The sequence below is a fragment of the Copadichromis virginalis genome, linkage group LG9 (assembly GCF_057382275.1).
Source record: "Copadichromis virginalis isolate Kocher_CV1m ecotype Utaka linkage group LG9, C_Virginalis_male_GT1.1, whole genome shotgun sequence".
Lineage (NCBI taxonomy): Eukaryota > Metazoa > Chordata > Actinopteri > Cichliformes > Cichlidae > Copadichromis > Copadichromis virginalis.
Genome location: NC_140626.1, coordinates 12911610 through 12932865, shown reverse-complemented (window position 1 = coordinate 12932865; position 21256 = coordinate 12911610). Strand labels below are relative to the sequence as shown.

At 42.2% G+C, this 21256-nt stretch overlaps 1 protein-coding gene and 6 non-coding genes across 7 annotated transcripts; 6 read left to right on the top strand and 1 right to left on the bottom strand.

The window, feature by feature from the left end:
- Positions 1-647: 647 nt before the first annotated feature.
- LOC146701513 (CD276 antigen-like) lies at positions 648-8788 on the bottom strand. Its single transcript, XM_085467863.1, has 6 exons — positions 8731-8788; positions 3463-3777; positions 3122-3388; positions 2485-2781; positions 1340-1440; positions 648-776 (listed from the first exon to the last, which is right to left on the bottom strand). The coding sequence occupies exons 1-6, from the start codon at positions 8786-8788 to the stop codon at positions 648-650; spliced, it is 1167 nt and encodes a 388-aa protein (XP_085323989.1).
- Positions 8789-13903: 5115 nt separating this feature from the next.
- On the top strand, positions 13904-13975 carry trnag-ucc (transfer RNA glycine (anticodon UCC)). Its single transcript has one exon. It is a non-coding gene; the product is annotated as a tRNA-Gly (tRNA).
- A 575-nt stretch (positions 13976-14550) lies between these two features.
- On the top strand, positions 14551-14632 carry trnas-aga (transfer RNA serine (anticodon AGA)). The gene has a single exon. It is a non-coding gene; the product is annotated as a tRNA-Ser (tRNA).
- Positions 14633-15799: 1167 nt separating this feature from the next.
- Positions 15800-15871, top strand: trnag-ucc (transfer RNA glycine (anticodon UCC)). The gene has a single exon. It is a non-coding gene; the product is annotated as a tRNA-Gly (tRNA).
- Positions 15872-16446: 575 nt separating this feature from the next.
- On the top strand, positions 16447-16528 carry trnas-aga (transfer RNA serine (anticodon AGA)). Its single transcript has one exon. It is a non-coding gene; the product is annotated as a tRNA-Ser (tRNA).
- A 1360-nt stretch (positions 16529-17888) lies between these two features.
- On the top strand, positions 17889-17960 carry trnag-ucc (transfer RNA glycine (anticodon UCC)). The gene has a single exon. It is a non-coding gene; the product is annotated as a tRNA-Gly (tRNA).
- Positions 17961-18535: 575 nt separating this feature from the next.
- trnas-aga (transfer RNA serine (anticodon AGA)) lies at positions 18536-18617 on the top strand. The gene has a single exon. It is a non-coding gene; the product is annotated as a tRNA-Ser (tRNA).
- The last annotated feature ends 2639 nt before the right edge of the window (positions 18618-21256 follow it).

Below are 21256 nucleotides of genomic sequence, written 5' to 3'. Positions count from 1 at the left end.
CGGATGGCTGAAGTCCTCACCATGTCTGTAAGGGAGAGGCCAGCCAGCCTTCAGAGAAAGTTCATTTATGCTACTTGTCTCCGTCTTTGAGTCACTATTCAGAGCTATGACTATAGGCGAGGGTAGGGACATAGATGGACAGGTGAATCATGACTTCACTTTCATGCTTGACCCTCTCTTCACTAAACCGACAGATGCAGCGTCTGCATCACTTCATCCACGTCCACAATCTCCTGCTGCCCTCACGAGTGAAAAACACCCCGAGATACCTAAACTTCTCCACTTGGTGCAGCAACTTGTTCTTGACCCTGAGTGGACTTGTCACCTCTTTCCAGCTGAGGACCACAGTTTCAGACCTGGAGGAGATGTTAATTATCATTCTGCTGTGTCCACCTGATGTAACCAACATAACCTCATCATCTACAAAAACCAAAGATGAGCTTCTGAGGACACCAAAGTGTAAGACTTTCATGACATGGTTGAAGAAAAAGCCAAATTTACAGTGTGGCACCATCATGACTAGAGATCATCTTCTTAGTGCAGGTCTTTGGTTCTTTTGACACAGGGAACATGAGACTCCTGGGTTCTGGATCAGCTGGTTTGGGGACCTCTGGATACTGAGCCCCTGGATCAGTTGGATAAGGACACTATAGCTCTGGCTGCAAAGGTTCAGGCTCAGGATTTGCAGTCTCAGACATGGTCCTGGTGTTGGTAACACTCTGCGTTGACTGATGAAAAGAAGCAAAATCGCTGCAGTGAAAACAGGTATTGAGTTGCTGCAACGACAAACAGGAGCAGAGCTGCAGTAATGAATAACAAATCAATGACAAACATAAAATAGCTGTTAGATTATAGCATGGTCACAATCATTGTTGTACTGCTGAAATTTACCTTTCACTCTGTGAATCTAACTTAAATGTGTTTAGTAACAGTAGTTCAATAATCATCAACTCCAACATGAACAGCAAAGTTTCCCTCATGATGGCAGAATGATGCAGACAGACTAGCTCAGCGTTTCCCATCTCCTCAGTTACCTAATGTGTAAATATTGTGTAAGTTTCTCACTCTCCTTTGTCTCATTGTCCCTCACAGTTGTGTTCTCCATCAAAGTACATTTTCCCTGCTGAGCTGAAGTTTTAATTTTCCTCGTTTTGTTACTCATGTTATATTGTACTTTGTTTCAGTTTAATAGAGACACCTTTTTATTTTATTCACCTGTGTTTCCAAGTCCTGTGTTTGAGCCCCACTCCAACTACTCAGTCAGCCCATTCAGCTTTACCTTTTCAGTTTCGATGGTGCAAGCTAATAAATTATGAAAAATGCAATACAGGCCTCTTACCCTTCTCTGTGTGCTGCAGATTGCAGCAGTTGTCAATAGGCCGATCAGTACAATTCCAGACCCCAAAGCTGTGACAATGGCTACAAGGTTAATGTGACGTCCTGAAACAGAAGAGTCAATTTCTACTAATAAATTCCTCAAGGAATCCAGTTCAAATCCAGTATAAAACTTCGCATTTAAAATACAGTTTCTATATTTTTTCCTCTTTCTTTAAAACTTTGTAAATACAATCCAGTAATGATGCTGATATTCTACAGTTTCCAGTGCAGAAGACATTTTAAAATCAACAGAACTGTAAAATGCCCTCAAACGGTCATGGTCCCTGTGCGTTTTGTATTCTCTCTCCCTCCTCTCTGCCTGGATTTCCCCTTTCACTGTATATATTCTGCACTGATGTTGTAAATAAACTTTGGAAACGTCAACCTGCTCTGCGCTTGAGTCCCTGCTATCGACCCTGACACAAACTACCTTTGTTCATTAATTAGTTTTGTTAAAAAGCTTGTATACATTTGTATGTATGCACTTAAATGTTGAGTGTTGTTTTTGATTGAACAGACAATATCAGTAAAAATGTGACATTTGCTGCACAAAAAAGAATGGTTGAGATGCTCATAGGGCCCTATTACATTGTTTAACTGAAATACTCAGAAGCATAAAGAGGTTCAATCCAAAAAGAATTGCGAAAGACAGCTCTATTTTTAATAATCTTGAATTTCTCTTTATCAATGATCAGATTTCCTATTTTGAATATTGAAACATTATCATTTCAAAAAAAACTATTAATATTAATGCAATTTTTTTTTTTTATTGTTAATAGTCAAATAGAAGTTTGAAGGTGATATCTTTTCATTAAAAGGTTTTCCCTGCAGTGGGAACTTCCAAAAAACTCACTTAAGAAATAATAATAATAATAATAATAATAATAATAATAATAATAATAATAATAATAAAACAGATGAATCAAGTGGACCAATATGACATTGCCATATTTTCTCCACTTGAAAAACTAAATCTGTTGGGCATCTTTCCTGGCCTTCAGACAACAATTCTGATTGGTAAAGTACCACACGGGACAGGCAAAAACAAACAAACAAAAAGAACCCCCAGCACTTATTTTCTGACTTTTTAGGTTAACTTAATCTCACCTTTGATTATTCTCAGGTGGATGTGGGTAATGTGAGTCCCCTCAGCATTACTGAGCTTACAGGTGTACATCCCCTCCTGTTTTGTAGATAAGTCCTTTAGCATGAGACTGCCTGACTTGGACACATTCTTCACCTTCTCCCTCCACTCGTCTGACACAGAGTAGGTAAAGTTGGTCCCAGTCTGGTTCACGATGGTCTGAGTCTGGTTGAATTTCCAGACGAGGCTGAAGTTGGTGAGTGAAGCGTTTGGCGAGGTGCAGGTGATTGTTACACCAGTACTGGGACCACTGATATGAGCTGAAAGACAACGAAAACCACAGTAGATACTCCAACTACAAGGAAGCCCTAAGCAATCGGGTCCCCACCAATACTTTAACCCGAACATTCCCACACAATTCAGACCCAGTTACATGTATCCAAGGTAAACATCTGCATGCATATAATCACAGTGAATTTATTACAAGTGATGCCATGTCCTTAACTACACAGCTCTTCTCAGGCAATACTCGAGTTTGTTATTTTAAACCAAAAGCACAAGTGACGTCTTGTGTGTATGTCGTACTGGGCCTGAGTAGCTGATCCACCTACAGTTGCTCTGCACCAAAGTTTGAGAATCTCAGTTGGTTGAAATACTCACATAGTCTCTGCAGAGTGGCTCTCCTCCTGTTCCTGCGAGTGCTGATAGTGCAGATAAAGAGCAGGTCATAAACACCGGCTGAAAGCATCAGAGAACTGCTGATGTTGTAAAGCAGCTGCTCAGTCCTCTCAACTGTGGTGGTGTTAGTGAAGGTGATGTTGGATGGAGGGCTGGTGGACCAGGAGAGCTGAGGTTCAGGGTAGATCCCCTCTGAACGGCAGCTGATCCAGTTTTCAACCTGATCAAGACTGACTTCTTTAACTGGAGCTGAAATAAATGAAGATTACAAGCAGTGAGCAATCTTTATAAATGAGCTGATGTTTACTGCAATTTTCTCATACCATCTACTTTTAGGTTGACAAATGACTCCTGGTTTCCCATGATGGTGCTGGTGTGGCACTTATATCTGCCCTCATCCTGAACCTCCACACTTGTCAGCTGGAGTGAGGAATTTCCACTGGAGATCTGGTCCTTGAACACTGAAGTCCTGTTTCTGAAGCACTGGTCTTGGTGTCCAAACTGGTTTTTGCTGTGGTAGTACGAGTGGACACGAAGGTCTCTTGGTGTCTTAAACCAGTGGATGACGATTTCTTTCCCAATCTGGGAACTGCATGGTAAGATGCATCTCTCCATAAAATTACAGGATTCCTCAGTATCTGAAACAGACAAACACAAGAAAGGTTCAATTTGGGGAAAAAGCATGCTAGAAGAGCTTCTGCTCTGAGCAAATATATTGGCATGATGCGTCTTAAGAAATGAGACCAAGCATTTATTTATGACTTCATCTAAAAATAGATCTGCCCGTTTTATTTCAAATAAGCATCTTTCTAAATCAGTTTGATAAACGTCAGTAAACTAAACAGGAGAAGATGAATAAATCTTACATTTCTGTGCAAGGCACTTGAGGGTTGGCACACAGATAATGTACAAGAACTGAAGGGGATGCACAACCAGGATGCCTGAAGAAGGTGAGATCCCTGACTGCTAACATAGCTTATTGCAGTCAGACAGCAACAAAAACATGTAGAACTACAGGAAAAAGGTGCTAAATGAGACAAACTGGCAGAGCAACGTCAAAAGGGTCTGTAGCTTCAAATTTAAAATGCAGAAACAACATCCAAGCTATTTTGTATTATTTTGCAAGCAGAATTAACACACCAATTAGAAAATACGTTTAAATGTTTAAATGAAATCAGCTTTCTGAATCTAATAGTATTGCTGGTAAAATTTCACAAATATGTTCAGATCTTCACACTGACAAAGGAAATCCTTTCCTGGTTTGGGAGACATTTCTTTAAAATCTTTCTTTAAAAGGCAAAAGCCTGAACTCATTGTCTCTTCTGCTATAAAACAAAACAAAAACAAATGTAAAGTGAACTAAACTAACCTAACACATTTTGCACTTTGTGATTTTGCACACCTGTTGAATTACCTGAAGCAAATATTACTCAGCCAATCAAATCACATGATGGCTACTTTAAATGAGCAACAGCATTCAGGGAGAAAGGTGCTAGACAGGCTGGTCTGAGTGATTCATACAGAGCTGATCTACTGGGATCTTCCCACACAGCCATTACGAGGATTTACAGAGACCTGTCTGAAAATGAGGACATATCAGTGAGTGCACAGTCTCTGGGCGAAAATGCATTGTTGTTGTTGATGCCAGACGCCAGAGGAAAACGACCAGACTGCTTTGAGCTCATAGGACACCAACAGCAACTCAAATAACCACTTTTTTTTTTACATCCAAGATAGAAGACAATCTGTGAACACACAACCACAAGTGTAGTTCTGGTGGAAGGCAGTGTTAAAGACCTCTTTTTCTCTGCACTGTCAAAAGAGGAAACAAAATGGGTTCAATTTAGTTTTAGTCTTATTTATATGAGAAAACCTCCACAATCAGATGACCCTCCCCCATGAGCAAAAACTCCCCTTTTAACAGAAAGAAGCCTCCAGCAGAACCAGGCTCAGGGATGGGAAGCCATCTGCAGTGACTGATGGAGGAAGACAGGACAAAGACTGTGCAAGAGAGCCATGGATTAATAATGACTCATGTTTAAAAGCAAAATGATGTAGAAACACACAGTGAATAAAGAGAAGAGAGTGAAGAAAAAAAACTCAGTGCATCATGGTAATGTCTTAGCAGCCTGGACCTATTGCAGCCTAACTGAGGGAGGATTCGGAGTCACCTGATCCAGCCCCAACTATATGCTTTAGACTTAAAACTTTACTTTTTGCTAATCTTAATCAAGGATCAAGGAGACAGAGATAGTGTCTGTCTCCTTGATTCAAACTAGCCTTCTACTCCTGTCTTCTACTTTTAGATACTCAACGAAGAACATGTAAGCCTGCAGTGTTAGTACAAAGTGCTCTAATTGGGTAATATGGTACTATAAGATCTTTAAGATAAGATGGGGCCTGATTCAAGACCTTATAGGTGAGGAGAAATTTTACATGTGATTCCTGATTGACAGGGAGCCAATGAAAACAAGCTAAATATGCATTCTTTTTCCTAGTCGCTGTCAGTGCTCTTGCTACAGTATTCCAGATGAACTTTTAGAAGAACGTGACAATGAATTAGTCCTGCATAGAAGTAATAAATGCATAAACTAGTTTTTAGCATTACTCTAAGACAGGATGTTTGTAACTTTAAAGATAGATGTGGGACTGCTCTCTTTGACAAACGCAAGAAAAAAGAGTCCCATGTATTTGTTAAATGTGCGCATGAATTACATATTCTCCTCAAAAAGAACTCAAAGACTGCAACAATTTTGCTGGAGGCCAAGATAATGCCATCCAGAGTAAGCATCTGGTTAGACAAAGTGTTTCTGAAATACAATAGCCTCAGTTTTATCTGACTTCAGTGCGAGGACCTAATTTAGAAACAGTCAGTGTCACCGTGTCAAAAAGCTGCTGCCGTGGTTTGCCGAGTAAGCAAACTGCCATTTTAGTTGCTGAACTGTTGGGAATCATTTGAGCAGACTAATGAGTCTGAAAACTTGCAGCGTTTTGCACATGCTTTTCTCTGAAAACAGTGTGGCATACAAGCTAAAGCAGAGGAGACTGAAGATCAATATGTTTCTTTTAGTAAGGGTGAGCTTATCTGTTAGAAATTGTGTTGCTGAGGCATTTATCCAAAGCACAGCTGTGATATCCTGAAAACTGAAGTCTGTGTGTAACAGCTGACCTGTATGATGTAACATCAACCATTACTTTCCGCCTTTTAGTGTTAGACAGACATCTAAAGATAGTTTTGCTGTGGTGCAGAGTGCTAGGAAATTTGGTCCAAGGACTAAGCTCTTTGTGCAGCTGACCTCATTAAATATGTATGAAGGCTTTCTTTAGTGTTATCGATATATCTGAGGGCTTCTTTATTACGACTAGTCCACCTTCTAAACCTGAAATCTCTGACATAGCTCACTTGTACGGTGTGCAGAACTACACAAGATATACATAAAATATATAATTTACTGTCAGATCCTGACTCATCAATACACTGAAATCTAATAACCTGTCTTTTTATTTTGACCTCTTTCTTTAAGGATCACCACAGCAGCTCACCTGCCTCCATCTTATCCTAGCTTTGTCCTCTATTACCTGATATCCTTGATTCTAATCCTGTCCATCCTCATCACTCTCACTGAAAATCTCATTGGGAGATCTCTTTCTGTCACAAGTCACCCCTCCTCACACTCATCTCTACTCACTACACCCTGCCTGTGCTCTCTTCTTTCACCAAAATAATCTAACGTCCCACCTTGAACCAGTCTGTCACGCCTACTGCACACCTAACCACTGTCTCTCCGTCCTCATACATGTCTTACACCAGCCTCACATTTCTGTCACTCCTGACTTCCTCATGCAGTGCTGCACTTCCTTACTTAACACCCTATTACACACTTTGTCTAGATCCACAAAACACAATGCAAGTCTTTCTGGCCTTCTCTACACAAAGCAAAAATCACATCTGTTGTGCTCCCTCAGCATGAAGCCACACTGCTGCTCCTGGATTCTTTATTGTATACTGCAAGATTCAGACATTGATCTAAAACACTGCTGATCTTCCAGAATCAAATTACTTGCCGTATTTTGACACAGTTTTATGCATCATGGATCTGAGCGGTGTTGAAGAGCTGTAGGACTGCATTTGTGCTCGACACGGACTGATTTGTGGCTAACAATGTCAGAGACTGAGAATACTTGGGGTGGGGGGGGGGGGGGGGGGAAATCACATTAGGTTACATATTCACTCCATCTTGTGGTTCCCCTGAGGCGCTCTGAAAGGGAATGCAAATATATTTTTAATTAGGTTAATGGCAGAAATAACTGTGCCCATGGGCCAGATTTACTGATGCTCTGCACCACAACAAAACCTTATTTAGATGTTAACAAGCTTCTGTCAGAGTTTAAATGAGACATGCAGCATGTGTTTGTCAGACTTACTCTTTCACAACGCAAAGGTTTGGCGACAGAATATTATGAGAACAAGCCGCACAAAAGGGTTGCTGCACGCAGTTTAGTGTTAAATGTTACGATGAAAAAAGCAAGTGTTATTTTGGTTAAGAGATTTGTGATTGTTGGAGAGTTTGTATGACGCATAAACACCGTTTTAAATTTACAGGACTCCTCAGAATCTGAAAGTTTAAAACCGTAACACTTGAAAGGTCCAACTCAGGAAAAACAGCTTTTAGCTGAACGAGCTCGTTCTCTGACAGAGATACTGCAACATGACGAGACTTCAGAAATTCGCTCAAACGTTTATTTATGACTTCTTCCTCTGAAAATATGTTCAACCATTTTATTTCAAATATGCATTTTTTCCTTCATCAGTTTTACACACTAACATTTTTTAAAACTAGAAGAACAAGAACACATATCTCTGTGGTGAAGCTGGAGAAGACAAAAGAAACAAGGGATTTCTTTCTCTGAGGCATACTCATCATCAACATCAAGTCAGTGTGTCTCATAGAAACCCTGTCAGACACACAGGTGTGATTTTGAACTGCTGAAAATCATCAATTCATCGTATCATAAAGGAATTCTTTGCACCCAGAAACACTGAGACATAAGAAGTGGAATAAAAACAACCCGTTCTGATAGCAGCTGACACGGAGTCCAGCGGCAGTTATTCAGGTTAAATTATCAGCACCATTAGTTAACGTGGGCGGTTTTTTCAGAATCAGCAGCAAATGTCAAAAAGCTGACAGGGTGACCATGTACGCAGAGAACCCGGAGTTTCCACGGGAGCTGATAGGTTATGCCACAGAAACACGCTGGAATGAATCCAGGCAGATGGCCTTTATTTATTTATTTTTACATGTATTATTAATGTTACTCTGCATTATTTACAGATAACATTGACACGCATCTGCATGAGCTGTAGAAAAACCATTTCTCTTTCCTTCAGCGAGGCTTTTCGTTTTGTCAGATAATTTGAAACACCGGCAGTGTTAAAACTCCTAGACTGGACACCGGATAAATTACCGGGACAACCGGTAGACCGCGGAGTGGAGCCACCCGCATTGTCTGTGAAAGGCGACAGAGATCGTGTACGAAGTCAAAGCGAATGGACCTGGGCCATAAAACAAAAACAAGCAGAAATTTCTTACCTTCCATTGCGAGAGTCCACAAGCTCAGGAGGGACAGGGCAAGCAGACACCGCTTCATCGTCCCCTCCGCGTTAAAGCTTAAAATCGTTCAAAACTTTATTAAAATAAGAGGAATGTTCACGTTTCTCCATGCATGCATCGCAGCTCTCACAAGAGGTGCCCTGTAAAGTAACCATCCAGTATCCAATAAAAACGACTTCAATCAACTCCGTTAACAATATATCATATGGATACAAGCACGTCCAGGCCTATAAATATGACCCATCACCCGCACTCCCAGCAGTCCCGTGGATTTCTTGAAACCATGCAAGCCATTACGGTGCAGAAGGTCATTGGACTGACGGGGAGCGGCAGACTGCTCCTGTTGTAGTTCTCCCCTGACGACAGCATCCTGGTCAAAGGTCATTTTATTTGCATATTTGATTGAACAGCACTGATAAAACAGAAAATATTTATGCCAATATCGGGAGAAATGTGGATTTGCATATGCAGTGTGCAGATTGTGTCCACTGTGATTTTCTTACTGCACTTTAATGTAACCTCTTCACCCCACAATCGCCTTGATCTCTGCACGCACACAAACACGCAGACACGGAGGATATGACGATGCCATCTGTCTAAACTAATAGGAAGGTTACACCACGTTATAAGCTCTTACTTGCTGGTGTTAGTTGCAGATGTTTTTCCTTTCAGAAAGCATTTTATCTCATGACAGCAGGAACATTTCGACGGTCATTCATACATAAAAATAGATGACTTTCATATATTAAGACTAAAATGTCAGTTAGTGCAGTTTTTGACATGTCTGGTCAAATGCAGTACAGGCACAGCTAATGCAGATTCAGTTTTGCTTTTATCTGAAAATAAATCAAATTAAAAATCCTCTGAAATGATGACATAGTGAGTTTGGATATTACATTTGTGTTACTGGGGCGATTGCGGCTCAAGAGTTGGCAGTTCGTCTTGTAATCGGAAGGTTGCCGGTTTGAGCCCTGGCTTGGACAGTCTCTGTCGTTGTATCCTTGGGCAAGACCCGTTGACTACTGGTGGTGGTCAGAAGGCCTGGTGGCGCCAGTGTCCGGCAGCCTCGCCTCTGTCAGTGCGCCCCAGGGCGGCTGTGGCTACTATGTAGCTTACAGTCAGTGTGTGACTGGGTGGATGAGTGAATGTGTAAAGCGCTATACAAATACAGGCCATTTACCTAAACTGTGCTGTTTGTCAGGAACACTTGAGGCCAAAATAGATAACTGATTGTCACAGCTGGCAAGAGTTGGTAGTTATATACAGTCTGTATAAGCTTGGTTAATTTAACAAACATTTTTGAGGAGATAGTTGTTCCAGTAGTTTACAGTAGTTAGTTAGTGATTAGTAATCAGAGCCAGTGTGACTGAGCAGAGCGTGTGAGCGCGAGTGGATTTATGAATGTGAGTGGCTCAGACAGGGCCTGTCCTGGTCTGTTGGGTGGCCTGGCGAACCCTTCCTCTGCCCATAAAGATAAAACTTTATTGATCCCACCGCGGGGAAATTTGTGCGTTACCTCAGCTCAGGTAGAGATAGCAGAAGGAGAATACAAAAAATACAAATAAAATACAACAGATACAAAATAAGTAAAATAATACACTATATATTTTATATAGTGAGAGACAGTATGCAAATAGCAGACAAATCAACAATACATCTCTTCCAATTAATGGCTAATTATTATTATTATTATGTTAAACATGGTCCAAAACATTCAATAAGCCAGCGGTCCCCAATCCCCGGACCGGTTGTTTGGCACTGGGCCACAAGAGTTGAGGCTTGGGTGTGAAATGTGTAGTTTTCAGGGTTTTTATCAGTTTTCAGCGTTATTTTGTTATTGTTTTTAATTGTTAACTCGGTTTTTCTGGGTCTTTTCACGTGTGTTATGAACAAATCTTCTTTTTTCGGTACCAGTACTGGTTTTATTTTGTTGTATTTATCCGCGACACCAAAAAAGCCAGTCAATGAAAATATTGTCGGGCATAAACAGGTCTGTGGCGCAAAAAAGGTTGGGGACCACTGCAATAAGCCACATCAGTGTCAACCATCTGTCTACTGCTTACTACCATAGCCAAGTGGCTAACAAAGGTAAAATGAACCCCCAAAAGTTGATTCTGTTCATCCGGATGTAACATTTTCAGTGGGAGAAACATTTTGGCGGTCATTCAAGTCACTTGAATGACCGACGGCTGTCCCGGGCACTGTGGGGCCGGGCAGCGCTGCTGAACTGGGCCCCGGTCCGGATGGGCCTACAGAAAGTAAAAAAATGGTTGTTTTTTTTTAGCTGAAATAATAATAGATTACTTTTTAATAGACTAATTAATATAGACCAAGGGTGGCAAAAGTACAGACATTCTGCACTTAAAAGCACAGATAATTCTGTTTAAAATACGCTGATAAAAGGTCAAGTACTGATTCAACTTCTTTACTCAAGCAGAGATATTTGAAAGATCTACTTAGGTGAGAAACAAAGTATTTGTACTGCATTTCTTCCCACCTGTGAAATGCACAGAAAGATGTAAAAATATTTTTAACTCAGATTGTTGTATTGGACCGCTAAGGTTACAATAATATGACTGGATGTGCATGTTTTGAGTAGGTGGGTACTTTGTCCCTGGCCTTCTATAGGATTCAAGCTCTGAAGTCATTCAAGGTAAATTAGAAACAATGATGAAACAAGAACAATGAGGTAAACACCAATGTGAAATTAAAACGTTATTTATGTTTATAAAAAAGATGCACATAATATACAATGAAAAAGCATGATTGAAAATTAACAATGCAAAAACAGAATGTAATCAATTTACTAAATTTAGTAAAAACTGTAAAAAAAAAAAGTTTCAGTATTAGTTGAGAATGTGAAAGAGACTTTGAGTTAAACATGATTTATATTTCAGAGATTGTCACGGTTCTGGGTCGGTTTGACCCAGCATTTTAAGTTCTTATATTTTGGTTTATTTTTGAATGATGGATCGTATCGTTTCCCTGGTGCCTTGTTGATTATTATTATTATTATTATTATTATTAACCTATTTTCAGTGATTCTGGTTTAGGGGTTTGTCTCATGTTTAACATAGTTTGAGTTCCATGTGTTATATTCTGTCTGCCTCTTTGTGTCTGCGTCCTTGTGTGATGTTTTCCTGTTTCCTGTTTTATTGTGAAGGTCTGCGTCTCATTTGAGTGTATTCAGTTTTACCTCCCTTGTCTCGTCTCGTTAGCCTAATTTCCCCCAGCTGTGTCTCCCTCCTGTTGCCCATTCCCTGATTACTTCCCAGTGTAGATTCAACTCAATAGTTTAAAGTGGTTATAACTGCACCTGTAATAAAGGCTAATTGGGTGCCAATATGTTTAAACATCTAACTACAATATCAATACTGTAGATTATATTATTAATGCAATGGTAATGATGATTATTAACAATAGCAGCAAAATAATTTCCCTGCTCTCCACACAAGGGACCAGAGATGCAGGCAGCTTCTGAAGTGAGTGAGATTAAACCTTGAGACATTAAATGGAGATGCAGGGAGACGTAGAGAGGATGCAGGGAAACCACACAGACGAACCAGCAACACACACCAGAAAACAGGGCTGAAATACACACAGGGCAATCAGGGAATGGGAGACAGAGCTGACGGGTGTTGAGAATAATAGACTGCTTGGTATACATTGGAGTTAGAGACACTGTAGTTTGTGATTGCTTGCAACATTATAACATGGCAGTTAATGGGTGTAAGAATAAAAAATAGAAAATAGGCCTGGATTGGGAACAAAGAACTGTGGTGCAGGGCAGGAGGACAACCAACCCCCACGAGTAGCACGAGTTACTGAGGGCGAGGGCCGACAATTCCCAGTGGACACTACCTTAAAAGGAGATGGGGGTCAGGGTGTCAGCACCCCTGGCCACTGTACCAGTGTATTTCCATTGTGGGGGTGTTTACTGTAGGGGGAGGAGACCAGAGGTTATAACTAACTGTTGTGTGGAATTCTTTAGATCAGCCTTTAGAATAGGACTGCAGTCTGATCCAGGATCCAGTCTGAGTACCGCCAATGACTCATGCGTCTGACAAATGCTGATTGCTTTGCAAGAGGACTGGGATCGGGATTGGAGGCACAGCGGATTTCACCGGGAATGGGACAACAGCAGAAATAGCTTCAAACATTACTGCATGAAAAGCACAAGGAGTGGACACATTTCATTGTTTGGAACACTGCTTTTCACTACAGCTCTTTGCATGTAAAAACTTTGCTCTTCTCCACAGCTGGCTGACAGACACGCAAAAGCGCAAGCAAGAGTGGCCACAGACCCACTTTGTACACTCTCTCCATCTAATGATAGAGAGGAAGGATACATTCACTACTTCTAGCCTCCACTATTCAAATTCAGTATTTTCACAGTGTCCTAAAAGCTTCCTGAAAAGCCTTTACACTGTTTTCCAAAACGCTGCATCCAGAGCACAGTCAGGGACTGGAAGGACAGAGTAGATTTCCCCCATATGGACTTCTCTCTTCATTGGCTCCCAATTAAATCCCAAATAAAAATCCAAATACTTGCCCTCATACACAAGGTCTTGAATAATCACCACCAATTTTGTCTACAAGATCTCACAGTGCCATATCATCCCAACAGAGTGCTTTGCTCTCAGACTGCTGGCTTCCGAGGGGATTTTAAAGTGCAATGGAAGGCAGAGCCATCACTTTTCAGGCCCCTCTCTGTGGAACCAGCTCCCACTTTGTATTCGGGACACAGACACTTGCTCTCATTTTTGAATTAAGCGTAAAACCTTTTTGCCAAAGTCCAATAACTTGAAAGAGGAGCCAAAGACGTCCTCGTCCCAGATTCGTCCCAAGACAGATTCACACCTATTCTCACCTTGTCTGCTGTGACCTGAAGAACTCGCGTGACCATTGCGACTCTCAAGGTGCTAAAAATCACGCAAGAGTTTAAATGCGTGAGAGGCCACACTTGAGTAGCAAAGAAGCTTTGCTGATGAGATTAAATGTGCAGTTGCATGAAAGCACTAGTCTTTTTAGTGATCTACCTTTTGACCAGGTTAGAACCTGACAAGCGAGTAATCACAATGCCCACCTTGTTAATTGTCCTGAAAATCTGTATAAGCCGGACAATGAATCAGTGATGTTGTAGTCTTTCACAGCGATGGTGGTATAGTGGCGAGCATAGCTGCCTTCCAAGCAGTTGACCCGGGTTCGATTCCCGGCCATCGCAGTTGCCACTCGCAGTGCTGTTCAAGCATGTGGGCTGCGTGCTATTTTACACTAAAAACGTTCTCCGCTCTTTCTGCAAATGCTTACAATGTCAGGCCAGGTGTATTCTTCATCGGCCTCGCTGCTACCGTTTGCTGTGGAAAGACACTGTTCAAACAGGCTTTGAGTTCTCATCACTTCATACCTATACCTTCTTACATGAAACTGTGATTGGACACGCTACTTCTTCATAAAGACACCCAGTCCCACTTTAAATATTGTGCTGAATGTTTGGAATGAAGATAACATTTTACTAACCATGTACTGATCAGCTCTTTGCGGTGGCAAAATCATCAGCTGTGTGTGTTACTGTTCATGCAAACAAGCAAGCTAATGTCAGCCAGCTAGCTTCAACCGCAGCTGTGCTGCACCAATCTCACGGAACTGCAAAACCACAAGCTTTCGCACCAAAGTCATGCAGCTACCGCATTTACAATCCAGCGTGGCCGTTGTTGTGCACATCCTACTTGAAAGATGTGTGGCGTAGGACTTGGAAGACGTATGTCTTTCAAGTATGTAGTTCCACAGCCCAATGTGGTTGTTGTGGCCGAGCGGTCAAGGCGATGGACTAGAAATCCATTGGGGTCTCCCCGCACAGGTTCGAATCCTGTCGACAACGGTCAGCTGTTTTGCGGCAGTCCAGACGTTGATTTGAGAAGAAGGCATGGAGATCACCTGAGAAGGTGCCAGGAGAAAGAGCCAGGCCTTTGCTTGTGAAAATAGAGCACGCAGAAGCAATGGACCCAGCTATGTCCTGACAAAATTAGGCACATATTCAGTAAACATGGCATCCTTCAATTGGACTCTTAGCCACCCCACACGTGCCCCCGTGTAGTCGTCCAGGATCCAGTCTGAGTACCGCCAATGACTCATGCTTCTGACAAATGCTGATTGCTTTGCAAGAGGACTGGGATCGGGATTGGAGGCACAGCGGATTTCACCGGGAATGGGACAACAGCAGAAATAGCTTCAAACATTACTGCATGAAAAGCACAAGGAGTGGAAACATTTCATTGTTTGGAACACTGCTTTTCACTACAGCTCTTTGCATGTAAAAACTTTGCTCTTCTCCACAGCTGGCTGACGGACACGCAAAAGCGCAAGCAAGAGTGGCCACAGACCCACTATGCCGGCCTTTGTACACTTGGCTCCCAATTAAATCCCAAATAAAAATCCAAATACTTGCCCTCACACACAAGGTCTTGAATAATCACCACCAATTTTGTCTACAAGATCTCACAGTGCCATATCATCCCAACAGAGTGCTTTGCTCTCAGACTGCTGGCTTCCGAGGGGATTTTAAAGTGCAATGGAAGGCAGAGCCATCACTTTTCAGGCCCCTCTCTGTGGAACCAGCTCCCACTTTGTATTCGGGACACAGACACTTGCTCTCATTTTTGAATTAAGCGTAAAACCTTTTTGCCAAAGTCCAATAACTTGAAAGAGGAGCCAAAGACGTCCTCGTCCCAGATTCGTCCCAAGACAGATTCACACCTATTCTCACCTTGTCTGCTGTGACCTGAAGAACTCGCGTGACCATTGCGACTCTCAAGGTGCTAAAAATCACGCAAGAGTTTAAATGCGTGAGAGGCCACACTTGAGTAGCAAAGAAGCTTTGCTGATAAGATTAAATGTGCAGTTTCATGAAAGCACTAGTCTTTTTAGTGATCTACCTTTTGACCAGGTTAGAACCTGACAAGCGAGTAATCACAATGCCCACCTTGTTAATTGTCCTGAAAATCTGTATAAGCCGGACAATGAATCAGTGATGTTGTAGTCTTTCACAGCGATGGTGGTATAGTGGCGAGCATAGCTTCCTTCCAAGCAGTTGACCCGGGTTCGATTCCCGGCCATCGCAGTTGCCACTCGCAGTGCTGTTCAAGCATGTGGGCTGTGTACTATTTTACACTAAAAACATTCTCCGCTCTTTTTGCAAATGCTTACAATGTCAGGCCAGGTGCATTCTTCATCGGCCTCGCTGCTACCGTTTGCTGTGGAAAGACACTGTTCAAACAGGCTTTGAGTTCTCATCACTTCATACCTATACCTTCTTACATGAAACTGGGATTGGACATGCTACTTCTTCATAAAGACACCCAGTCCCACTTTAAATATTGTGCTGAATGTTTGGAATGAAGATAACATTTTACTAACCATGTACTGATCAGCTCTTTGCGGTGGCAAAATCATCAGCTGTGTGTGTTACTGTTCATGCAAACAAGCAAGCTAATGTCAGCCAGCTAGCTTCAACCGCAGCTGTGCTGCACCAATCTCACGGAACTGCAAAACCACAAGCTTTCGCACCAAAGTCATGCAGCTACCGCATTTACAATCCAGCGTGGCCGTTGTTGTGCACATCCTACTTGAAAGATGTGTGGCGTAGGACTTGGAAGACGTATGTCGTTCAAGTATGTAGCTCCACAGCCCAATGTGGTTGTTGTGGCCGAGCGGTCAAGGCGATGGACTAGAAATCCATTGGGGTCTCCCCGCACAGGTTCGAATCCTGTCGACAACGGTCAGCTGTTTTGCGGCAGTCCAGACGTTGATTTGAGAAGAAGGCATGGAGATCACCTGAGAAGGTGCCAGGAGAAAGAGCCAGGCCTTTGCTTGTGAAAATAGAGCACGCAGAAGCAATGGACCCAGCTATGTCCTGACAAAATTAGGCACATATTCAGTAAACATGGCATCCTTCAATTGGTCTCTTAGCCACCCCACACGTGCCCCCGTGTAGTCGTCCAGGATCCAGTCTGAGTACCGCCAATGACTCATGCTTCTGACAAATGCTGATTGCTTTGCAAGAGGACTGGGATCGGGATTGGAGGCACAGCGGATTTCACCGGGAATGGGACAACAGCAGAAATAGCTTCAAACATTACTGCATGAAAAGCACAAGGAGTGGAAACATTTCATTGTTTCGAACACTGCTTTTCACTACAGCTCTTTGCATGTAAAAACTTTGCTCTTCTCCACAGCTGGCTGACAGACACGCAAAAGCGCAAGCAAGAGTGGCCACAGACCCACTATGCCGGCCTTTGTACACTCTCTCCATCTAATGATAGAGAGGAAGGATACATTCACTACTTCTAGCCTCCACTATTCAAATTCAGTATTTTCACAGTGTCCTAAAAGCTTCCTGAAAAGCCTTTACACTGTTTTCCAAAACGCTGCATCCAGAGCACAGTCAGGGACTGGAAGGACAGAGTAGATTTCCCCCATATGGACTTCTCTCTTCATTGGCTCCCAATTAAATCCCAAATAAAAATCCAAATACTTGCCCTCACACACAAGGTCTTGAATAATCACCACCAATTTTGTCTACAAGATCTCACAGTGCCATATCATCCCAACAGAGTGCTTTGCTCTCAGACTGCTGGCTTCCGAGGGGATTTTAAAGTGCAATGGAAGGCAGAGCCATCACTTTTCAGGCCCCTCTCTGTGGAACCAGCTCCCACTTTGTATTCGGGACACAGACACTTGCTCTCATTTTTGAATTAAGCGTAAAACCTTTTTGCCAAAGTCCAATAACTTGAAAGAGGAGCCAAAGACGTCCTCGTCCCAGATTCGTCCCAAGACAGATTCACACCTATTCTCACCTTGTCTGCTGTGACCTGAAGAACTCGCGTGACCATTGCGACTCTCAAGGTGCTAAAAATCACGCAAGAGTTTAAATGCGTGAGAGGCCACACTTGAGTAGCAAAGAAGCTTTGCTGATGAGATTAAATGTGCAGTTTCATGAAAGCACTAGTGTTTTTAGTGATCTACCTTTTGACCAGGTTAGAACCTGACAAGCGAGTAATCACAATGCCCACCTTGTTAATTGTCCTGAAAATCTGTATAAGCCGGACAATGAATCAGTGATGTTGTAGTCTTTCACAGCGATGGTGGTATAGTGGCGAGCATAGCTTCCTTCCAAGCAGTTGACCCGGGTTCGATTCCCGGCCATCGCAGTTGCCACTCGCAGTGCTGTTCAAGCATGTGGGCTGTGTGCTATTTTACACTAAAAACATTCTCCGCTCTTTTTGCAAATGCTTACAATGTCAGGCCAGGTGCATTCTTCATCGGCCTCGCTGCTACCGTTTGCTGTGGAAAGACACTGTTCAAACAGGCTTTGAGTTCTCATCACTTCATACCTATACCTTCTTACATGAAACTGGGATTGGACATGCTACTTCTTCATAAAGACACCCAGTCCCACTTTAAATATTGTGCTGAATGTTTGGAATGAAGATAACATTTTACTAACCATGTACTGATCAGCTCTTTGCGGTGGCAAAATCATCAGCTGTGTGTGTTACTGTTCATGCAAACAAGCAAGCTAATGTCAGCCAGCTAGCTTCAACCGCAGCTGTGCTGCACCAATCTCACGGAACTGCAAAACCACAAGCTTTCGCACCAAAGTCATGCAGCTACCGCATTTACAATCCAGCGTGGCCGTTGTTGTGCACATCCTACTTGAAAGATGTGTGGCGTAGGACTTGGAAGACGTATGTCGTTCAAGTATGTAGCTCCACAGCCCAATGTGGTTGTTGTGGCCGAGCGGTCAAGGCGATGGACTAGAAATCCATTGGGGTCTCCCCGCACAGGTTCGAATCCTGTCGACAACGGTCAGCTGTTTTGCGCCAGTCCAGACGTTGATTTGAGAAGAAGGCATGGAGATCACCTGAGAAGGTGCCAGGAGAAAGAGCCAGGCCTTTGCTTGTGAAAATAGAGCACGCAGAAGCAATGGACCCAGCTATGTCCTGACAAAATTAGGCACATATTCAGTAAACATGGCATCCTTCAATTGGTCTCTTAGCCACCCCACACGTGCCCCCGTGTATTCGTCCAGGATGCAGTCTGAGTACCGCCAATGACTCAGGCTTCTGACAAATGCTGATTGCTTTGCAAGAGGACTGGGATCGGGATTGGAGGCACAGCGGATTTCACCGGGAATGGGACAACAGCAGAAATAGCTTCAAACATTACTGCATGAAAAGCACAAGGAGTGGAAACATTTCATTGTTTCGAACACTGCTTTTCACTACAGCTCTTTGCATGTGTGGGGATGAACAAAAAGTATTTGACCAGCATAATATAATCTGCAGTATGATCATTGCTTTAACAATGTAACAGATAGCTTTAAGAAGGCCTTAAGATGCTTATGCACACAGTTATTATGTTTAGTAGAGGTTCTTGATTAAAACATTTATTTAGTAAAAGTCATATCCATAGTTTCAGTTCGATTATTACATATACGAGAGTGGTTTCTGTCTCTCTGTCTGGTGAGGGGTCAGGAGCTAGTCGCGAGGTGAAACAGGGTGCAATTGTGGTTAGCACACAGACGCACACACACACACACTCAGTTAGAGAATCATTTATAGGTGAAAGTTTAATCATGTTTTGCTGATGTTGCAAAGAGCAGTTTGTCGCAGAACTGCTGCGAGCATCCGGCAGTGACAGGAAGCACCTGTTGTGAAGATAGGAGACAATTGTTCTTTTAAACTGTGTCAAAAGTCGTTGTGGTTTTGATTTGATCTATGTATAAAATGTGTCTGTGACGTATGAAGGGGCGTCAGTAAACAAACCCTGATGCTATAAAATATCTGTTCATGCTTTGATTAAGTCGAGGACTACTGGCTGTCTGCGTACAGAGTGTCTTCCCACGCGTGTATTCATTAAAATCATCGTTTGACTTCACCCGGCCGGATCGGTGTGGTTATTCTTCGATCAACTCTTGTACCCTTCCTCAATATTGAATCTTAACATTTGGGGGCTTCGTCCGGTGGTTGAGGAGGGAGAGTTGGAGGTTTAGACGGAGAAATCCGGGGTCTTAGGTGGTCTGACGGGCAGACATGAATTCCAGTGGTCTAAGTGAGTGGGCATAAGCCGGCTTATCCAAAAGGTAAGGCACTACCTGTTGAATTATTTCCAAAGTGTGCCAAATTGGAAATGATAAAATTTAAGTCTACTCACTGAAGTTACTGGTGGATGTCTGTTTTGATTTTGATGAGAATGTCATGACAGTACTGAGGATTTAAAGCAGTTGGACTGCTGGAAAGGATTTAATGCGGTTGGACCGCGGGAAGCAGTTGGACTGCTGGAAATGATTTTAGTATGTTAGGGAATTTGGTTATTTTTTGGTTATAAGGTTGGACCTGCTTCAGTCTTACACTTTGTTGGGTGTTTTACTGTTGTTCCAAAGTATTATAAATTACTCAAGAACGCCAGTTGGACTGGTAGGAAGCGCAGTGCTCAGAGGTAACGCTTGCCAATGTCAAGGACGCTTAGACATTGTCCTCGAAGAGGGATAGTCAGTTGGTCACTGTGGAGCTTGGGGCACTCCAGAATAACTAGGAGTTAGAGTCTCCTTACCGTTTGGAACGGTATCTGCGCTTTTTTGGGCAGCAAAGGTTGGACCTTGGGTGTTGGACACTTTTAAATTGAGTTAGGGATTTTAGAAATGAGGCCAGAAACAGTTAAAGTCTCGATACTGGTTAATTGGTCGCAAAAAACTCAGGGAGTTTATCCGCTGGGCGGTTATTTTAAATTTGTCTAAATTGTGTAGGCGCTAAAGCTGACAGATCTGACAGTAGTTGTAAATATAAGACGTCTTTGTAATATAAAAAGATCTGTGTGAAAGGAGTCTGAGGCAGTGCTGGAGCTATTTTTAGACGGTGTGTGTGTGAGTGAAAATGCAAATGAGTAAGCAGTGAACTGTTTAAGCCACAGTTGGTTTTACAAATACTGCTGCAAACATTGTTGAGTGTGTGTTTCAAATGCCATTTATGTTTATTAGAGGACTATAAATAAAGTTTTGAGTTGCCGTAGTGGATGTATAGTAATTGACTGAAGTTGGATGTAGATATATAAATATATTGAGTGCACTGTATATACTTAAGACTAACACATCACTTTCAGTAGTAACTTTTCTCCAGCATTAGTTGCTGGTGGGGTTTATTTTTTCAATTTCTTGTGTGTGCGGTGAGAATTAATGGAGGTTTCAATTTTTTGTTTGTTTGTTTTTTACTTGCTCTTTTTGATTATGACAAGCATGTCTAAAATACTCTTAGGAAAGTGTGTTGAGTTATATTCCTCAACTCTGGTCACACTTTAAGTGTGTGAATGCGGTGACTAGAAGCTTTGACATGATGAATAAAGGTGTGAGAGGTATTTCTTTGGTGATGTAAAGTAGGAGGTTTTAAAGTTTGAAAGTGTTTTTAATTTAAGAGATACATGAGTGATGTTATAAGAGTTTGAGTTTCTT